The following is a 21108-nucleotide window of genomic DNA, read 5'->3' as shown; positions in this document are numbered from 1 at the left end:
AAAATATTATTAAGATAAATTATATTAAATTTTTATCTTAACTATACTCATATAAGAATCTGTAAATAAAACTATTTGTTTTTGTTATAATTTAAGTAAAAGATTTTGAAATTGTTCTCTTTATATTTATATTATTATATAATATAATTAACCATATTGAAATTTGATAATAACAAAAAGAAAAGATGAATGAATTTAGTATTAGAATTTTTGTCCGTATTAACAGGAAGAAGAATCAGTTAGAAAAGAAAAATGGTAAAATCATAAATAAAGTATGAAAGAGTGGCATTTTAAATGTTGGAAATGCGAATCTCTTGTATAGAAATTTCTTGAAATTTTCAGTTACAGTAGCTGAAAAGAAATTTGGATAGAGAAGCAGGGATAGATAAGAATCCAAGTCAGCGCGATATTGATTTGGTAATACTGTGAGCTGGAGAGTACGGTGTGTCGTTCACGTTTTCTTTTTTTTCTTTTGGAAGGAAGTTTGGTGGGAGTTTAAATTGTGTGTTGCAAGTACCAATATAACGTAAATACGACTAGGGTTTCTCTCGTATTGCCACGTCAAAAATCCAGGTCCTTGCTTCACCGGTAATTGCCGCGTCAAGTTCAGGTTCCGTTTCTGCTGGTGCCACCTCATCATTATAAAATCAGAATTTTATAGATTTTTTGAGATTTGAACCTCTCGCTTTTTTTCAGAAAACTACGGTTATTTGTAACCATATAAATATAAATAATGGCTGAGACTTTCCTACTTTCTTCTAGACGTTGTCTGGGCTGTGTCGGTCCAACCAGACTTTTAGTTCTGAAAATTTCATATAATTATGCTACTTTCAGACCATTTTCCTCAATAAATATAATTCTTGAAAGAGTTGATTAATAAATAAATTTATTTTTTATTTAATTAATGATAATATCACAGTTTAAATTATAAAATAATTATATTCTTTTGAGTGATTTTTTTTTAACTTAAAATTTAGAAATGCATAATTTCACATAAATACTTTATTCTCTTTTTTTGTACTGGAAATAAAAATAGTTCGCAAAAAATTATTTTCTTACAAATATTAACATGAATAATTATATTTTATATGTGTTAATACAAATCATATAATATATATATGTTATTGATTGGATGTATAAGGATATTTTTAATATATTGTTTATAAAGCAGAGAAAAGATAAAATAAAATAAAAAACATAAAAAATGAAATGAGGGATTAATATTTCCTTGTTTGAAATTAAAAAGAAAACAACAATCTCTTGATCTCAGTACTTTTTATCATTCATTTAAAAAAAAAGTATAAGAGTTTTATCTATTATATAATTACTAATTTACCCATTAAACTAATATATATGCTTACTTTTTCTACTCTTTTTTCTTTTATTTTTATAAGTTCAAATAACAAAAATTATTATTTTTAGAAAATTTTAACTATATCATTTATATATTCAAATAATAAATAATTACTATATGTTTTAATTTTCAGATAATTAAATATCAATTAATATTCAATTAAATACATACATTATATATATTATATATATATTCTTTCTTTAACAATATATATAATTATAAACTAATTATATTTTTCTTCCATTCTTTTTCCTTTTCTCCATCTGCCTTTCCCATTTATCATTTTCTTGGTAAAATAAAATGAGATAAGTGGAATATGATTCTATGATTTTGTTTCCAACGACGTAATTGCTTTTCCATCGTAAACGAACGTGTTTTGTGCGTGTCGTGTGGGTCGCCCAGTCACGTCAACATATCTTTTGGATTCTTCATTTGTTAACTTTACTGTCCAAAAAAAAGTAGAAATTAGTTTTGCTGACTTTGCTTTTAGAGATTTAATTATTAAATCAACTTTGTATTTTGTATTTATCTTTATATTTATAACATAATTTGTTTTTTAATATTAATAAATATATTTTAATATTAACTTTAATTTTAATTGTTTAAAATATTATTAACTAAGATTTACAATATGAATATAATTTTGTGATAAAAAAGAAATTGCATAACTAGATTGTATTATTTGTATTTGAAATCGTAAAAGTTTAAACTTTAACATTTTCAACTATTGCAATAAACAAATAAACAAAAGATTGTTAAATTTATTTCTGAATCTTAATAAACATAATTAAAATGTTAAAGAAGACTATATATTATTAAATTATCTATATAGTATTACATGATAGAATGTTATATGTAGTAAATAATGATCTTCTATATTTAAACTTTAATAGAAAATAGATTCCAATAAATAGGAATTTACCTTTTAAAATATTAATATAATAACATCCCGCTTATAACTATGAAAATGACAAAAAATTAATAATATATTATTCTGAATAGCGATATAAGTATTTAAATATAATATTTTTAGTTTTTTATTTTAATTATATTGAAATTGAATACTTTAGAATATATTAGTAAATTAAATTATACTTAATAAGTAAAATTCTACTTATTTAGCTTCATTTAATATAAGGGAAGTTAAATTGTTTATTTTATAAGAAATTTTTTTAATCATGCATTCAAAACAATAACTAAAACTTATATTTCTCAAAAAGTGCTACTTCCTCTCCTTACTTATTTCATACCAAACAGAATCTAAATATAAAATATAATGACGGCTTACATTAATAACCCTAATTGAATTAGCAAATGGGTTCTCCTATGATATTGCCCATTTTATTCTATTTTAGTTTAATGTTCCTTATAGAGTACACTGTATCTTTTTTTGTTAATAGGTAAAAAGAGTAAAAGTATTTATAACTATTATTTCTTTTTAAAGTAAATATAATTACCATATATTAGTGTCTTAAATAAGAAAAGGAAATTCTTTCTTTTTATAAATAAAGTGAATAAACCATGATATTTACATACAAAAGATCTTAAATTCAAAATCTCAGTTTTCGGCAGTAAACAGTTTGGTGATTATAGAGAAGAAATGTTTATCCATCAGTGGGGTAAAGGGTACTTGTACCATAGGGCCTTTGTTGCATAAGATATTAGGCAAATTTTGTTACCTTTTTCAGTTTTCATTTTTATAGACAATGGTTGCTTGAAAAGGAATTGGAAGGAGGGACCATATAAATTGTCAAATTTAGCATTATAGAAAAGACTAGCAATTATTATTATTCATGCATGTATTTAAATCTCGTGATGGTTTTACCCCCCACGTAAGTACTTTGGTACTCTACTAGCAAAAGACACCTAATCCCAAATTGGTTCATTTTCTTTTGGACGAAGATGGAATCAGCCTTGTCACGGATCCATCAAAGCACAGTAGTCTGCTACTGCTACCTGGTTGCTTTTTTTTTTTTTTTTACAGTCATCGTTAAACTAAAAAATACATCTAATGCAGAAAAAAGAAAAACTTAAATCTAAAATCTTTCATTTTCAATAATAAACGCTCCTAATAGTTGAATTATCTCTTAAATTTAGCTGGTTTTTTTTTTTTTTTTTTTCTTTTGACTTGTGAATTGTGTGATTGATAAGCCTTTTTGTTGCTATCATGCCTTGCTATAGCCGTGCAGTCCTTCCACCACAAATTTCGTAACACGTTCGAGGACAGTGAAATTAGAATTTGTAATTAAATAAATAAATCTAAATTATTTTATATATTTAAATCAAGAAATTAGATTTTTTTAGCTAAATCCTAATAATGTATGGAAATAATTAGACGGTGAAAGATTAAACGTTGAGTATAATAATATTGAGTCTGATCATTCTCTTTGTTAGGAATAATTACTAAAAGTCGTTAAAACTTTTAGTTAAACATATTTAATTTAATAATATTTATTCTTCTTAAGATTTTAGCCATTAAACTATTATCTAAAATTATTAAAGATAAAAAAAATTATAAAATTAGTAATCAAATAATAGACATAACTTTTAATAATTTATTTTTTTCTTAAAATAATATGCGAGTAAAAAGTTTAAATCACGCAATTTATATGCCATATAAAATAAAAATTAAAAAGCAATGGGTATTATACACAATAGCTGGTCTCTAACCCTTCTAAATTGTGATGATTTAATGCCCCTATCAATTGGCATGACCAGAATGGGAAGCTCTTGGTAGGAATATGTTCCAAAATTAGCTACTAGTGACTAATCTTTTTACAAGATAAATCTTTGATACATCTCCTCCAATTTCTTCAAACACTACCAATAGGTTTTCAGTTGGCTTTAGCAATGATCTAGGAATATGGTACCTGAAGAGTAATAACAAATTAGCAACAACTATACCATTTGTTAAAAGACATCTAATTTGTAATTCTAATTTGCAAAAACTGAAAAAGCGATCTCATTTATAATTTTATCTTGTAAAAATTGAAAAATCTCGAGTTCAAGTCTCAGATTCACCGGTCTATTTAACCTCTAATAATTTTCTTTTAAAGAAAAGAAAATAAAAAATTAGGAATAATTGGAGAGTGTTGAGAAAGATGGTACCATTTTTGAGTGGGTTGACCACAACCAAATTGGCAGGTTGAAGGGCGGAATGTTCCGGAATAACTACATGCAGTGCAATTGCCATCAGCATAAACAGTCCAATATCTTCCAATGCTATTGCCATTTATCCACACCTGACCCTTCACCATGCTGCTCATGTCCAAAGCCAAGGGATCATCTCCTCTTGGTGCATCAAAGAAGGCCTGCAACTCCGATTACATATCACAAATTAGCCCTAGGACCCATTTTTCATGCTCAATTTTGTTTCTTTGATTAACAGGCCTGTCTAATAATGTCCTATATCAATTGGCACCCAAGTGCAGCCCAATAGTTGCAAGAGAGTTAGCTCATGTCATCACACATCATAAATTTTAGACTTCATACTTGGCTCAACTTTTAAGTAGTAACAGCATTTGCTCTTGTAAAATGAAGATTTTGAATTTCAAATTCTCACAATTTTCACTTTTACTTGCTTTTACAAAAAGTATTATGATGATTACTTTTATTATGTAGTTCGTATATCTATGAATAAGAAAAATAGAAAAAAAAAAAAATCAACATTATTTCGAATTGCTTGGTGCCATACCCTATGCCAAGTCAATGGTTGTCTCTCTGCCACCATGGCTGACTCCTGCATCCAATTAATTGACGGAATAGAATTTGGAGATCCAAGGTTCAAGTCCTCTCCTTTAAGTCCAACCTACATATATAAACAAAATCTACTTAGAAAGTAAAAACAAAGCTAAAAAGGGCCTCAGAATAAGATAAAAGAAGACATGAATTGAAGGACCTTGTATGACCATTTCTGCCATGTCAAGTCCCTGTGTCCTTGGTCCAGGCCATGGATAACAACTGGCCCTAGAACTCCTGTGTTCCATGTCTCAAAGCGGGGACCATTGTTCTGCACCAATTTAGCATAGAAAAGATCAGTGCCAAAAGGTCCTGACAGATTAAACATGACAGAATGAGCACAATTGACAATCTAATGAACCGAAGTTTTTTGAACTTCTTTTCAAGGAGCAACTCCTACAGCATTCCACCAGTAGCCCAGTGATGAGCGCTTGGCTTGTAGTATAACACAATAGGTTATCTAAAGAATTTTCATAGTAAAGAAAACAAGAAACAGCTACTATATAGCATACAGAGAATGATATTAAATCTGTTAAAATTGGGGAGTCGTTGAACTATTAACTGGCAATCCAACTGCTACACTGAGTAGTGAGATTCTGTTCCTTCCAGCATGCAGCTGCTTCAATTCTCCTGAAAAACTGATTCTCCTATTTCCTCTAGTACCATAGACAGATCCTGCCACGCCCAATATTTTAAATTCTTTAGCAATTCATATCTATAGCTCATCTATCATTTCTTATTGGTTCTGCAGAATTAAAAGATACTTGGCTATAAATAATAGAATGCAGTGATTCTCATTCACATAAATGTATGTACCAGAAAGCTGTCCATTGACAAAAACATGGATCCCATGGCCTGCTGAAATCACTTTCAGAATAGGAGGTTGGCCTCCATCTAGAAATGTTTCTGATGAGCTTATATGAACACTGGAAACAACATATAATTGGAGAAATAAGAAAATTCTTCTTTTGTCATTATTTTGTTCATCAAGGTTTTGAAAAAGAAAAAATGCCAACTGAAATTTGGAAGTAACTAACCCAGTTGTGTACCATAGATAGTCACTAGCATCTCTAGTGACATTTATTTGCTCCAGCAGGCCAGCAACTGTACCTATTTTATCATCATCAACAGATGATATATCTTCACTTAAGGCTTCCCATGAAAGGAATCTAGCCTCTGTTGGCAACATTTGTATTTTGGATGGTTGAACTCCAGCCTGCATGTTGAGTGATGGAAACATTTTTCTATCAACTATGAAAATATATATACACACATTCCCATTATGCGAAGTGATTCTCCGCAGAAAAAGAAAAAATGAAAAACCAATTACTACTGCTTAGAGCTACAAACGGTCCATTTCACTTACTTCGGCAGTATTGAAAACAACATTTTTGCAATCAGGAAGGATGCTGACGGACCAAGGTGGCAGGTTGTAATGCATGTTATTAAATGTCACCTTTGCAGTAGCCTTCGGATTGTAGTTTGCAAGGAAAGCAGCACAATCTCCTGAATTGGAAGAGAACACATGTGCCTGAAAATTGTATTTGTTATCCAGTCATTCCGGTTTCCATAAATAGGTCTGAATTGTATGTTTGTGTTATGTTATTTAGTAGAGATAACAGACCTGTTCATAACTTCCCAAGGTTGTGACAACAGGATCAGAACTGAGCAAAGCTCTTTCACATAGCTTAATAGCCTTGTGAAGATCCTTCAAATGGCCATATTTAGGTTGCCTAATCAAGCCTACCAAGTTAAAATGCAGCTGCCATGAGTGAGTTCGTATGTTTAACAGATGAATTATTTGATTAAAAACTTGAAATGGGATTCAATATTTTCCACCATATTCATCAATAGGCGCATCATAGTCATAGCTGGTAGTAATGAAAGGACCTCCAGCAGTTCTTCCAAAGTTGGTTCCTCCATGATACTGCAGAAAACAATATGAAAGTCAGCTTTTTCTTTTTCCTCTTTTAACTTTTTCCCCAAATCCCGGAACCTGAACAAACAGAATTCTCCTTTTAAAAGGAAGAAGTTTCATGAAAAGTAAAGGAAAACTTAAGTTCAGATACTTAATGTTTTCCTTACAACTCAAGAAGAGCATAAAGGAACTTGGGTTTCTTTTGTTTTTACTTTTACAACTAAAGGACAAGTATATATATATATATATATATATATATATATAGGTGTTTGCTTCTCTAAACAGTCAAAATGAGTGAGAAGATTTGTGGAATCATGTATATAGGAAGACTTTACTTCTTTAGTATCAAATTCAGCAGGAAATTTAGTATACTAACCATGTAATAGTTAACAAAGGAGCCTCCTTTCTGAATAAACCGAGCAACTGCAAATGCTAAATCCTCAACTGGACGCTGGTGAATTGGCCCTCCAAAGTCTGTAAACCTTTAAGATATACATAAAATAAATAAACAACAATTACCCCCATAGAACAGTGCGATAATTAAGGAGTAATGGAGGATATAGAATGTTTACCAGCCAGTCCAAGCCTCAGTCCACATTGTTGGTTTGTAAGCTTTATTGGGAGAGAAATAGTCACAATAGAAACCATTGCATGTATTTACCTGTCAACAAATGATTCGAAACCTCTTCATTGTTAAAGAAGAATACATGATTAATTAGTTTTTTTGTGTGGGACAGGACCCTTACTGGTGGCAAAACACTACCTCAAAAGTTTTAACTCAGCTGAATATCCGAGGCTCGAACTCGAGAATTTAGTTAAGCTAGAAAGGACACTTACCATCTTATTTATACGCTCTTGGATGAAGAGACATATTTCCAAAGTATATTAATTTAACATATTCCAGGAATGCAAAAAATCCTGTAACATTATAACATATTCTGAAAAAGAAGAAAAAGGGTAGATGAAAAGGAAGTAGTGATTTACATACCACAGGGTCTGGAGCATCAAATTCCTTGCACATAACCCATGGAACACCAGTATTAAGTGAAACAGCCATATGTGCGGCCCAAGTCATATAAGCATGACCAGCTGCTCCAAATGCCTTGTCTTCAGGTTCATACTCATTCTCAATCTTCAGCACACGAAATTAAAAGAAAAAAAAAAAAAGAAACACATAAACAAGCAGAGTAAATTTAATGCACTTGAGAACTTAAATATATATCTTATATAATTTTGATTTATAAGCCAAAATTAAGTTAACTACCTGAGAGAGTATAATAGGACCACCTTGAGACTCGTACAACTGTTCATCCTTCATCATTTGAACAATCTTTTGGGTGAATTTTTGCATTTGCAGCTGCAATATCAAGATTGGAAATTGTAATATCATAATAAAAAAATCCATATAAATTAGTATGAATCCACACACACACACACACATATATATTATATATCCAAAGAGGAAGACAGAGACCTTGAAAGGCTCATTATCTGTTCTAAAAATCATGCCTGGAATATACTTCAACCAAACTGGAAACCCCCTGAAACAATAGGATAATATGCAAAATCCAACCAAAAAATAAAAAGAAAAAAAGAAAAAGAATACAACAATTAAGGAAAACCAAGTATGGATAATATGAACTCAAACACCATCTAATAAGTGTAATTCATAAAAATTCTGATCTTATTACCCAAAGTTCCATTCTCCACATATATAAGGTCCAATGCGAAGATGAACATATAATCCAGCTTTATGTACCAACTTGATGAACTGAACTAAATCATTCCTACCTTCAAAATTATACTGCAAAACTCATATCAAAAGCAAAAAACTATAATCAATACAGAATAGAGACAGAGTTAAAGAAACACAAGAGATAGCAAAGTACATTGCCAGGAGAAGGCTCATGAAGATTCCAAAAAACGTAAGTGTCGATAACATCCAAACCACCATCTTTAGCTTTCTGTATAAGTCCTTCCCACATCTGCATATACATATGTATTTTTACATTGTTACATTAGCAAAAATGCAAAAAGAATCTCATCATGGCAACAATGTTTTCCTGGGAAAATCTGAGGGAAAGTATGTGAAAGAATGGACCTGAGGAGTGCTTCTTGGATAGTGAATGGAGCCAGAGAAGAGAATTCTTTTCTGTCCATTGATGATAAGAGCTTTCTTGTCATAAGTAACGTTGCACTCTATGATCTGGGAACTTAGTGATAACAACACCACACACAACGAAAGCCACTTGGTAGCTGAGTTACCTTCCATTTTTTCTCTTTTGCATATGTTTTAGACAGAGAGAGAGAGAGAGAGAGAGAGAGAAAGAGAGAGAGAGATGGAGCAGTGAGAAGTGGACAAAAGTATTATGAAATGTGAGAAAGAAACAAACAATGTGATATAAGGGAAGAAAAGGTGGGTTATATATATATGGCTAGTGCCCTCCAAAGCAAGGGTACATTTGTCTTGATGCTAGTTGCTATTATTAAAGTATGAATGGACAAGAAAAAAGAAAGATGGTTCAAGTGAGAATGGTCACCCTAGCAATTAATCCCAGCACAATTATCACATAAGAACTTGGAAAGAATTATATGTGAAAAATTATAACTATCAAACTAGAGAAAATTCAGAAAAATCAAGACATAATTGAACAATGGATTTGAAAAGTAGAATTAGTTTCTTTTGCTTAGAAAAGAACTGTGCTAGATGACCCTCATTTGACTCTTATATAGTCAGAAAATAAACTAATTATGTATATGGGAATTAGCTATACATGTCTACATTTGTGTACTATTTTTTAACATTAAAAAAAGGGCAAAAAAAAGGCCATTCCCTTATCATGTTTGTTGTGAACTTAACAATAACCCACTATATATGGTTGGACCATGAAAAACATAGCAAGAATGTGAGTGAGTTAGTGCAACCAAGAATCATGCAAGAATGTGAGTGAGGTAATGCATTTAACTTGTGGGGAAAGGGTTGTGTTCATCATTGAAAAAATATCAGAAAGAAAAAAGTATTCAAATGGGAGTCCCTACCATGTCCTAAAATAGAAGATAATTAGGATACAATGATAAGAGCAAGAAACAGGAAAAAGATAGGCACATGTCATATGGGTTTTCTTGAACTAATCCTCCCAACAACTTGCTAATTCTGCAGGCTTAGCATACCTTCCATTTCAAGATATAATTATCCTTTCTATATATATATAAATATTTAATCTTCACCTTTTCTTTTATTATTCATTATTTGTTGTTTTTTTTGTTCATATAGTTCTTAAAAAGGGAAGATTTTGATTCAACAAATATAGATTTGGAAGGGTCAAATTTGCTACATTTTCAAAATTATTTATACAAGTTTGCTGTGCAACCTCCTTGTTAACATCATTTTGAGTAATTCAATATCATAGAATAAATTCAATTTCAACAACCATTTCATGAAATACTAATATCTTAATACAAAATCTTAATATTGCAAAAGGGAAGAACATTCATTATCTTGCCAACTCCTCATCTCATTTGCTACGATTTTAAGAACTGAAAATAGAGGTATATGTCTTCTTTTCCTAATTAATCCTGAGTTCAATTAAATTATTTAATAATCCTAATCTAATGTTTTAAATAATTTGAAGACGTTTTTTTTTTCTTTTTGGCTCTAGCAATAGGACATAGGATGCTCTCATGTTTTTCAAGCTAGGCCATGAAACAAATGAATAATTTCAAGCATGTAGAGAGAGAGAGAGAGAGAGAGAGAGAGAGAGAGAGAGAGAGGTGATCTTTGAAAAAGAAAACATTGGAGGCTTGGTGTGACCCAACAACCACTAAGTACATACAATGTTCATGCGAGCGAGCTCATTCCCACTAACCAATTCCCTGACTTCTGCTCTCTCATTGTGCACACATATGAATAACACTTATTCAAATTAGTTATTCACAACAAAAAGAATACTGGACTATATTTGATATACAAAAAACTCTATAGGTTATCATTATTAAGATGTTAAAATATCATAATTTTCTTTTTCAATGAGTAATCATCAAAAAGAATTATGATGATTGTTTATATTTTAATTTTCTTTTCGTTTATTTCCTCTAATAATTGATAACCTTCATAAAAAAATGTTAAAGAATATAATTATTTAACTATTTAATTAAAACAAAGTTAATTTCTAAGAAATTTATTTATTAATGGAATTATTAATTTATTAAAAAGTAAGTATATAAAAGCTGATGGTAAGTATGATAATATTATACATTTGATATATATAAATTTATTTTTCTAGTTCATATGAATTTATTTAAACAGATGTCAAAATCATAAAAGTTAAAACTTATATCGAAAGTATGCAGAATTATAAAAAATTTATGAAAATAGTAATTATACCCTTAATATATCTTATTTGATATTTGAAAGTAATCTTGAGAAAATATGACTAATTTAAAAAAAAAAAAAAAAAAAAAGAGATTCTTACAAGAGATAAAGAAAAGAATAAAGGGAAGATTGCTATATCTCTGAATAGATAGGAAAAGTTTGAGAAATAAGGAATGCGCCTCATGGTTTTAGTTTCACCCAATAAAATAGACTCCCTGATTGAATATCATTTCTGCTCTTCTTTTACTTTTTCTCACCTCTGTCATCCTCTCTAATCCTAAAGCTAAATTATTTTAAGCACCAAAAGTTATTCTGTAGAATAACCAAAATCCGTTGCTTAATTCATCATTTTTCATGGTATAATTGTCGACATCTGGAAAAGCTGACATATTCTAGAACGTGTATAAATTTAAATTGGATAAATTTATATTCATATTCTACTGTTTTAAGAAAAATAAAAATATCTGCATACAGGGTATCTAATAGTAACTTTATTATACATGAAAAATGCATATTCTAGTTTGAATTAAATTTTAGTTGGAACTTTATCTATAAATAAAATAATAAAATAACAATAACTCTTATCATAAAAGCAGGATATTTTAAAAGTATATTTTAGCATCATATTCAAATACCTTCTTTCCTAAATACATTGACAAATTGCATTAATTTTGAAACCAGTTAGCTATGTTAATTAAAGGTCTTATCTCCTGAATGTGAGCTGTGAAACGATAAGGCTCAACATAATATCTCTACCTAATGGAATATAATATATATATAAAGAAAAAAGAAAAAGAATTGCTTTTGCCCGTAGCCCAGAGCCCCTACACTATATCTGGTGGAAGCCCAGAAGATAATGTGCCACATGATGTAACCAAAACATACCCGTCACGGTCTGAAAAAGACCCGTAAAAGAGTAGTAGAGCTATTCAGAGTAAATCTATATCAAACTAAGTAATTACTTTTAACAAGTTAATTAAAAGAAAATTCGCTTACTACTTTTTGGTAAAAATTAATTTTTTTAAAAAGTAACCTATGCAGAATTAAAGTAAATAGCAAAAGAAATAAAATCCGGAAACAAAAAAAAAATAAAAAAAATAGAAGACCCCGAAAATGTGAAACTAATTACTGTTGTATTTTGCTGAATCTTCTGCGTTTCTCAACATTTCACCATCATAAGATAAGAGTTCTGAGAATCTTAAACTGCCTTGCTTTTGATTTCTGTTCCTAGAGGTCAAATCCAGGCAGTGAACCAATATATTATAGCATGCACAAGCTCCAGAGAAAATTAAAGAGAACTGAACTAAGATCTCTGCAATTCTAAATGTGATTTTGAGTTTCCAAAGTTTCGAATTTATCATGCAAACCAAAAATGTACAAGTTCCCCAAAATTTTGAAATTAACATGACAGGAAAATCAAGCATCGCATTCAAGTTAGGTTTCTCATGAACTTTTTACAGAAATTTCGATATCGAAAGATGCAAAACATTAAGAGAAAAAGGAAACTATGATTGGAACCATCTCTTACGTGGTTTATTAGCTTGCTTTTCATCATCAGGTTTCTCTGAAGTTCGTTTTGAAAACTTGGATCTGTATTGCTCTATAAGCATGTCAAGTTTGTCAACTACGTCCCGCCCTACAGGGTCTTTGTGCTTTTTGAGCCTTTTCCTTCTCTTTGAATTTTCTTCTCCCTCTTGTTGCTTCCCTTGGCTCAACGGTTTCCTCTTTTGCAGCCTCAACCCTGCTTCCTCTAAAGGTTGGGATTTGCGAGTAATTTTGCCCATCAATTCACCTTTGACTGAATCAACCACATCAGGTTTCCTGACTTGGTGATGATTTTGCTTGTCGACAGAGTCTTTCACCTTCTGTTTTGCACCATCAAATTTTTCTTTTGTAGCAGTTTTTCTTTTATCACTCCCTGTATTCCTCTTGCGTTTCTTAGTGCTTATCTTTTCAGAGGAAGTTCCCTCAGAAACCAAAATTTCCACTTCAGTTTCATTTGGTTCTGAAGTTTTCATTGCTCTGTTATCAGCTCGGGATTTCCACTTTCTGAAATTCTCCTTTTCACCTGGAATGTCATTTGGTGCATGCGACTCAATGTTATCCTGCATATCCTTTGAATCAGCATTGTTGTCCTGCTGCTGAGCGTGTAACTTAGCTTTCCGGAACTTCAACTTTTGAACATTATCAACTGCGAACTCCACAATTGGACGATGTTCAGGGCCAAAAGTTTCTACAAATAGCCAAAGGTTGCATTCAAGTTAGAAGAGAAACTTGCCCTCAATCATCGCATTCATAGAAGAATACCAGCTGCAACATGAATAATTACCAGGATTATTATTAAGAACCCTCAGGGCCACGAGTGCATGCTGATGCTCTGTAAACTCTATAAAGGCAACCCCACGTGAGTGGTTCTTTGTGACCTTTCCAGTCTTTGTACTTTGCAAGAATTTTATCTGCATCAGCAATAAATACGTGTGAGAGAGAGATTACACCCCAAAACAAGTACGAACTGATAACTAAAGGCAACCTGTCGAATCACTGGTTTTTGCTTTGTAGCTCGTGAGATAACTGCATCAATACAAAGTTTTTTCAGCTTCTTTTCAGTCACTGAGTGGGGTAAGTTGTAAACAACAAGCCTGTTCCTTGAAACATGAAAATTTGGCGACCGAAGCTTAGTCATCTTCTTTTCATGCAGCCTGCAGAATTTAAGAAGCATTATGAATTGTTGGCTCAAATCAGCATCCATATCAGCAGGAATATTGAGAAAGATCATCAAGCTCTAGCTGGCAGATACTGTAATTCAAAAAACTCAAGCATAAATCCTTACTCTCTTGACCTAAAAACATATTCGAACATAAAACAATGTTCACATTTACTGTGTATGTGCATGAGAGAGAGAGAGAGAGAGAGAGAGAGAGAGAGAGAGCTCTATCAATATAGTTTGCAGTACCTTTCAGATTCTATATAACCAAATTTTAGGCATAAAACTACTAGGCAGTGTACTAAACATGCCTGCATGCAACATGGGATTGCAGCAGTCAAGAAGGAATCGCCTCTCATCCTATGTTCTGATCTCAAATGATTGGGGCCCTGAGAAAGGGGAAGAAGGGACTTACGCTTTCCGCTTATCCATATCACTTGCCGAAACACCTTCAGAAGCTGGAGTTCCCTCAAGAATAACACCTTCCTATTTTAAATTCAGGGAGAGAGAAAAGGAAGGTCAAACTCTATTAAAAAGAAAACCATCAGAAAATACTAGGAATAAAGCAGGAGTTGTGAGGTAGTAAAAGTGGTAGGACAGAGGTTGACGAAAGCCAACCTTTGCCAGGTAAAGATTACGGTGATCATTATCCTCATTTTTTGCCTTCTCCATCTCCTTATTATGAGCTGAATTCTTATCCAATGCCTTCAAGACTGTCAGTTGCCTACCTTTTAGCAAAATCCCCAAACCAGATGCAAGATTGGCTGCAGAAACTGCTGCAATAGCTGCATCTTCGGTTTTAAATTTGAGAAAACCAGTACCCCTTGGTCGCCTGCATGGGCACAAGTATCACATTAAATTAAAGAAGTGCAAGTACAGATGCATGTAGAACTGTGACTCCATACTTGGTAACTTGATGAAGGACTGGGACAAAGGATTTCACTTCTCCAAATACAGAAAACCGTTGTTTCACTTCTTCATTATCAGCATCGAAAGGCAGGTTGCTTATGAAAACTGTTCTCTGTAAATCATCGTCGTCTATTGCGGCCTTTCTAACATCGGCTGAATCGCTTTTACCTGACTTTTCAGGCACAGTGAAACCAGACATATTTTCTTGCACACTGGAATTACTTTTTGGCAAAATAACAGTTTCATCTGAATTTGGCTTCTGAGTTCCCATAGGTACTACAGAATCATCCACATCAATGGTACTGGTACCTTTGGATGACAATGTGATTGAATTAAGAACTTTTCTTGCCATGTCTGCTTCTGCATCAAAATCACCTTCAGTAGGCATGTCATTTTTCTCAAATGGATCTGAATTGTCTGAGGCACCGTCGACGTCATCATCATTTTCATCATCCTCTGTGTCATCACTACTACCATCACTTTCATTCTGATGTCCTGTATACCAATGCTCAGCAAATCAATGGAACGGTTTACTTCACTAGCATAACAATAAGGTGTCAAGTTCTGTTAATAAAAGGATACAGGGACAGAAAAAGGAGCTTGCTGGTATAATTATAACAACAAATCCTTTTTAGATAATTAGCTTAAGCTTTTCCCACTAAAACTCATTATTTAACAACTCCTAAACACAAAGGCCTTATGTTGGACTGTCGCTGACTTCTACTTTTTAGACAAAAAAGGGGGAAAAGTATGTCACCAAACTGCATTTATATTTATGAACTAAAAGTACGAAATTAATCATAATAAATAAAATCAATGCAATTACCCTCTTCTGGAGGAACAGATCCAATGGCACCACTACTATACATTTTCTTTGAAACAGCCCAGTCAACAGCCATGGGTCTTTTGCCATACTTTTGCAAATTGAATTGTTTAATGGCCTGTCAGAAAACAATAAATGTATCATAAAACATTCTAGATAATCTAAACAGCGCTTTAAAGATGAAACAATTGTATCAAGCCATACATTTTCTGCATCCCGTTTGCATGTGAATTTGACAAATGCAAACCCTTTGGATAATCTGCAGAAATAAATCATAAAATATGAAAACAAATAAATAAAATGGATGTTTATTAAAAAAGAAACTGTTCTGGATAACATGTCCATCTACCCTGTTTCAGAGTTCTGTGGGATAAATACATCCCAAACAAAACCTGCTGATGAAAATACATCCTTTATTTCGCTTGCTGCAGCCTGCATTGATGTTCATTGAGCTAGTTTACAAGTCAAGTTCTATTAATGATGAGTATTGTTGAAAGTGATAAAATTATAGCATAGAAAAACCTTGAAAGGAAGATTTCTGACAATAAGTTTCCATTTCTGAGTCTTCGAGCCCTGGGTCATATACAGAGTAGAAAAATAATTAGATTACTCTGACCAACATTCTCTTGTTCTGGTACCAGTTGTTTTCTTTGCTCGTAGAATTTACAGCACTTCAATTCATGATGTAATTATCTTACAGTAAGTGGTAATAAGAGGTAGAATTTTGATACAAGGAATAAAACCATGAAGCTGACTCCAACATAAGGGAATCACTATTCAGTTCAAGCAGAAACCTTAGTAAAGTATAAACCAATTATGTTTCCATTGCGGCAATATCATACAGGTAGCAACCTATTTCTCACTTACCTCTCCGCCTAGTTGGCGTGCCCAAACAATCCCACCCCTTATCTCTTTTTGGTGTAACATTCTCACAGACAAACGTGCTTCCTTGACGCTAGTATACAGTATAGCTGATACATCTGATCGGCATCCATCTTGAGCAAGACCTGGAACATTTTGGCATTTGCCCATTTAAAGACATAATATGTTCAGTATATGAATAACTTTCAAATGAGATAGAAAGTTGCAGCTTTCCTCGAGCAAATTTATAAGCAGAGTGCTAAGGCATCCATGTTGAATAACCATTCCAGCAGATACATTAGAACTACTAAGGCAGTTATTCATATGCCAAAAACATGGATGAAATACTAGATTTAGCACACCAATGCAAAATTAAAAAGGCATTTCATGATTATTATAATCAATCCGCATTTGAATGTAAGTGGATGACAACAACAAAAAAAAACTATCCAAGAAGAGTAAAATGGCAGCAATTTATGTTCTGGTTGAATGCAGGTCCAAAATAAATTGTTGCAGCAATACCTGAAAATAACATGATAGCAAAACCGATTTTGGGATGACTAGCATTAAAATTGAACATTATATAACATGAATTATAGATGTGCAACAGTGACTTCAAAAGAAGTGACAGCATCATACAGTGATTTATCATCTTAATTAAGAGACATGCTGACTAGATAAAAATTTGAAAACCTACAGCGTCATCCTTCCCCAACTATAACCCTTAAATATGATACAAAATAAACAAAAGAAATGAACTCTCAGCCCAATACATGCCCTTACCATTTTTCTCAAGGTCTTCCTTGGGGAGAGGATATGTTACAGAACATGCATTCCCGACCTCTCTGGCAAGTCGATGAACCTCTTCAGCCATTGCATCATCTAGAAGGCCACCAAATATTACAGTCCGAGCAACCCTTCATGACAACCAAAAGAGAAAAAGTATGAAGCATATGAAGACTTTTCATGAATGAAATAGATAACATCATGCAACAACATAGAACATGTATCCCTAAAAACATGCTACTAAATTCAGAAATAAAATGTACCGCATGGTCAATTCGAATTATTTACTATAATTCCAATTGGTAGTTGAGAACCAGAATTCCAAATAAAATTTCAATCTATATCACAGCATTTTTTGGGGGCAGCTATGCCTCACCAAGGCCTTAGTTTCCATTTCTGACCCTGGAGATATTGAAAGCTTTGACAAATCAAGCCAAGGAGTATAAAGTTCAAATTTGAAAGAAGTAAGTCCTCAAATTGTCGTTCCTTGTCAAAGAAACTTTCAACCCAAAAGCTTAAGTCGTTAAGTGAGAACCAAAGAATATAAACACCCCCAGACGCAAATACCCATTCAACATGAAGCATGGACAAGTACAAACCTAGCGTATCTTTTGCTGAAATATTTAATTAATAATATTGGGGTGGCCAAGGATCAAACTCTAGACCCTTCGATCAAAAACTCTAGACCTTTCCACCCAAAATCTTAAGTTCTTAGGTAAGACCCCAAGAATAGTTTTATATTTCTAACACTCCCAAGCACAAGCTTAGGTCCCAACAAGATATCCATTGTTGTTTTCCCAACAGCACCAAACTTGAGCCCTTCAAAAGAAAGGATCATGGGAACGTTAGTGGTTGGGAATTTCAAATGAGTTCCCACGTGTCCAATCAAGTACAAAACCAATTTCCAAATAACCAAAGACCAAGAGTTAATAATTCACACTTCAACAAGTTTACACACAAAAAGTTATCGAACTTCATTTAGAAAAATCTCATTTCCGAGAAGCGGTAAAAATCTAGATACCTATGAGGATTTTAACATGACATACAACAAAATGTAAACATTAAGGATAATTAATCAACCAACGATGCATTTTTTTTCTTTCAGGCTCAAGTCTTCATAGCCAAGTCTGAAACATCTAACTGATTAAGGTAAAAATCAATAAGATTATTGAGAAAAGTAAATACCTTTGCTTTTCAGAACAATTCTCTTCATCAACTAATTCACTGGAAAGTTTCACTGGTTTTCTTGGTTTCAGATGCTTCACTGAATTTTTTGCTCAAATTATTAATTTCAAAATAAAACTAAAAATGAAGCTTGAATGTACAATTTTGGACACAATTGGTAAAATATGCAATAGATTGTAACCTGCTTCTGTTAATTTTGAAGCATACTTGTCTACCCTAGTGGTGTCATTCTCTGTCTTTGCTGCACCATCTGATTCAACCACTAATTGGGAAAAGATGAAGGAAATTAGAAGAGAGCAAACTCAGCATACTAGTCAACTGGTTTTATAATGCCATTGTTCAAGTATATTAAAATAGCTATAGAAAAAAAAATGGGATCAGAAAACTAATGGGCATCTATCAACCTTGAGCTGCCTTAGCTCGACGCTGGTCCAGGGGCGCACGGCTCATAGCATGTTTAACAAAAATTTTCTGACCACTAACAGAAGAACCATCTTTTAGCTCAATTGCACGATTTGCATCTTCTTTAATAGCACTGGAAATGCACAAAAACAACATAAGGTTAAAAAAAAAGGCCAACAAGATTAAGAAACGTTGCTTTAGATACCATCCCATACAGAAAAATCAACAAAAAAATAGACATCCAGAGAGAGAGAGTATTTAAAATTCTAAGCTGAGAAATGAGCTATTCATAAGGATAAAAGGAAAAGGAAAAGAATTGAAAATGTAGCAATACAACTTACAACTGGACAAAACCGAAACCACGGTGTTCAGATGATCCTGTGAATATGACAAGAAACATAAACAACTTAATAATGTGATTACGAAATTGCAGTTTAAAACCAAATCAGAAAGCTGATACCAATTGAGTTGAGCTTGTGTAGGCATTGTTTGGAATAAATCATGGGGAAAAAGTTCAATTAAATTAAATTGAATTCTTGCAAAACCATGTGCAACTTTGGCATAGTTTCATTTTTCTTTTCCAAAATGCCTTGATTTTTAAAAGTTGAAAGAAATGAATTCTAGAAATCATAAGCTTTCAAAACATGAAATTGAATTCAATTGAATTGAGTTCATGCAATTTTTAGACTTTCCAAACAAGATGTAATATAATAGTCCTTGTTTGGAATAAATCATGTGCAAGAGTTCAAATGAACTGAATTCTTGTGAAATCATGTCATCTTTTGGCATGCTGTCACTTCTTTCAAAATTCCTTGCCTTTTTAATTTTTTTTTAAGTTGAAAGAATTGAATTCTAGAAACTCCTGGCTTCCAAACACAAAAATCGAATAAATAAAACACACTTATAAACAAAATTCAGTCAAATTGAATTCTTGCATTTTTACACTTTCCAAACACACTTATAAACAAAAAAAGCTATCAGTTATAAAGAGCTCTGTCTATCCTTACCTTTCTGTGTAACCAAAAAACATCTCCTGATAGGTCCAACATCGCTAAATGTCTCTTCAAGCTATATAATTTTTAAAATGAACAAATAAAAAAAATCAAATAAGTTAGTGAATCAGTACAGTGAACAGCGACATTGTATTTGAGCAAGTTACGGTTGATAATGCTACTTGCCATTTTCTTTTGCTTTTCGTGTTATTTTATTTCTCGGGAAACAAACATAAAAGGAAGGTACCTGAGAGTTGGTAAAAGAGCGAGGAAAGTTAGAAACGAAAACAGTATTAGGACTGTGTTTGGTTTCGGATTCTTCCCCACTTTCCTTCGTATTCTTCTTCTTCTTCTTTCCCATTTTTGGTGCTTGCTGAGAAATTGAACCTAAAATCTCAAAAACCCATTGAAAACGCAAGCTTTTATATGTCTGAGATTATAAATGGGCCGGGTTCGGGCTGAAAATATTCTTCGTGAGCCGGAAGCCCAACTAAATTATACAGATTTTTTTATTTATTTATGAGTTATTTGATGTCACATGATGGGTACCATAAAAATTTATTTTTAATAAAAATAAAATTAATATTTTTTTTTTAAATTTATATAATTAATGGCATAAAACATAAGTAATACTAAATTTTTTTTATTTTTATTGCATGTAATCACTAAAAAGAACATTAGTAATCTTTTCATTCCACAATTGTAATTAAAGATAATAAATCTAATGGATTAAAATATTTATAGCACTGAAATTATGTGATACTGAATCAACCGCTATTAAGCAATTGGAATTGCTAAGTTCACATTATGAAAAATGGGCAATTACCCTTTTATCAAAAAAAAAAAAATCATTTTAGTAGTAGTACCTTATAAGCTATTTAAATTATTCCTATAAATTTCCCATTAAGCTTGTATAAATTTGAGAATTTACAATTATAATAAAATACAACTTTGTCAGCATTATATTCTTTAGTGCTTGGAGAATTTTGAAGGGAGAGGAAACTGTGAAAAGGCTTGAACTTTCCTTCTTATCAAAATATAAAAGAAATGCTTAGAATCTTGCA

The 21108-nt window shown here is 32.0% G+C and overlaps 2 protein-coding genes across 3 annotated transcripts; both read right to left on the bottom strand.

Annotated features, from left to right (window-relative positions):
- Positions 1–3889: 3889 nt before the first annotated feature.
- On the bottom strand, positions 3890–9584 carry LOC8284336 (beta-galactosidase 3). Of its 2 annotated transcripts, XM_002512913.4 has the most exons (18): positions 9112–9584; positions 8900–8995; positions 8702–8814; positions 8485–8551; positions 8275–8367; positions 7999–8142; positions 7583–7671; positions 7387–7492; positions 6932–7019; positions 6717–6835; positions 6459–6623; positions 6130–6308; positions 5909–6018; positions 5655–5767; positions 5253–5363; positions 5049–5162; positions 4463–4665; positions 3890–4224 (listed from the first exon to the last, which is right to left on the bottom strand). In XM_002512913.4, exons 1-18 carry the CDS (start codon positions 9280–9282, stop codon positions 4107–4109), a joined length of 2199 nt encoding a protein of 732 aa, XP_002512959.2. In that variant the 5' UTR covers positions 9283–9584; the 3' UTR covers positions 3890–4106. The 2 variants fall into 2 exon arrangements, with proteins under 2 accessions (XP_002512959.2, XP_048233724.1); XM_048377767.1 differs by lacking the exons at positions 8485–8551; positions 8900–8995; positions 9112–9584.
- A 3125-nt stretch (positions 9585–12709) lies between these two features.
- LOC8284335 (RNA-binding protein 28) lies at positions 12710–20456 on the bottom strand. The gene is made up of 18 exons (XM_048377766.1): positions 20292–20456; positions 20060–20120; positions 19394–19430; positions 19055–19185; positions 18832–18912; positions 18651–18729; positions 17463–17596; positions 16686–16825; positions 16341–16391; positions 16168–16250; positions 16023–16077; positions 15822–15936; positions 14992–15490; positions 14705–14918; positions 14502–14572; positions 13913–14081; positions 13712–13838; positions 12710–13615 (listed from the first exon to the last, which is right to left on the bottom strand). The coding sequence occupies exons 1-18, from the start codon at positions 20403–20405 to the stop codon at positions 12888–12890; spliced, it is 2889 nt and encodes a 962-aa protein (XP_048233723.1). The 5' UTR covers positions 20406–20456; the 3' UTR covers positions 12710–12887.
- Between the last annotated feature and the right edge of the window lie 652 nt (positions 20457–21108).

This window comes from Ricinus communis, chromosome 8 (assembly GCF_019578655.1).
Source record: "Ricinus communis isolate WT05 ecotype wild-type chromosome 8, ASM1957865v1, whole genome shotgun sequence".
NCBI classification, from domain to species: Eukaryota; Viridiplantae; Streptophyta; class Magnoliopsida; order Malpighiales; family Euphorbiaceae; genus Ricinus; species Ricinus communis.
This window is presented reverse-complemented; position numbering and strand designations above follow the sequence as displayed.

Coding starts and splice junctions, on each gene's coding strand:
- LOC8284335 (XM_048377766.1), bottom strand. CDS start 20,405: ATGGGAAAGAAGAAGAAGAAGAATACGAAGGAAAGTGGGGAAGAATCC. Junction 17,597..18,650: donor AATTGTTCTGAAAAGCAAAG/GTATTTACTTTT, acceptor GTTGTCATGAAG/GGTTGCTCGGACTGTAATAT. Junction 14,919..14,991: donor GTCCTTCATCAAGTTACCAA/GTATGGAGTCAC, acceptor GTGCCCATGCAG/GCGACCAAGGGGTACTGGTT.
- LOC8284336 (XM_002512913.4), bottom strand. CDS start 9,282: ATGGAAGGTAACTCAGCTACCAAGTGGCTTTCGTTGTGTGTGGTGTTG. Junction 8,143..8,274: donor GTCCTATTATACTCTCTCAG/GTAGTTAACTTA, acceptor CGTGTGCTGAAG/ATTGAGAATGAGTATGAACC. Junction 6,309..6,458: donor TTGTTTTCAATACTGCCGAA/GTAAGTGAAATG, acceptor CTCAACATGCAG/GCTGGAGTTCAACCATCCAA.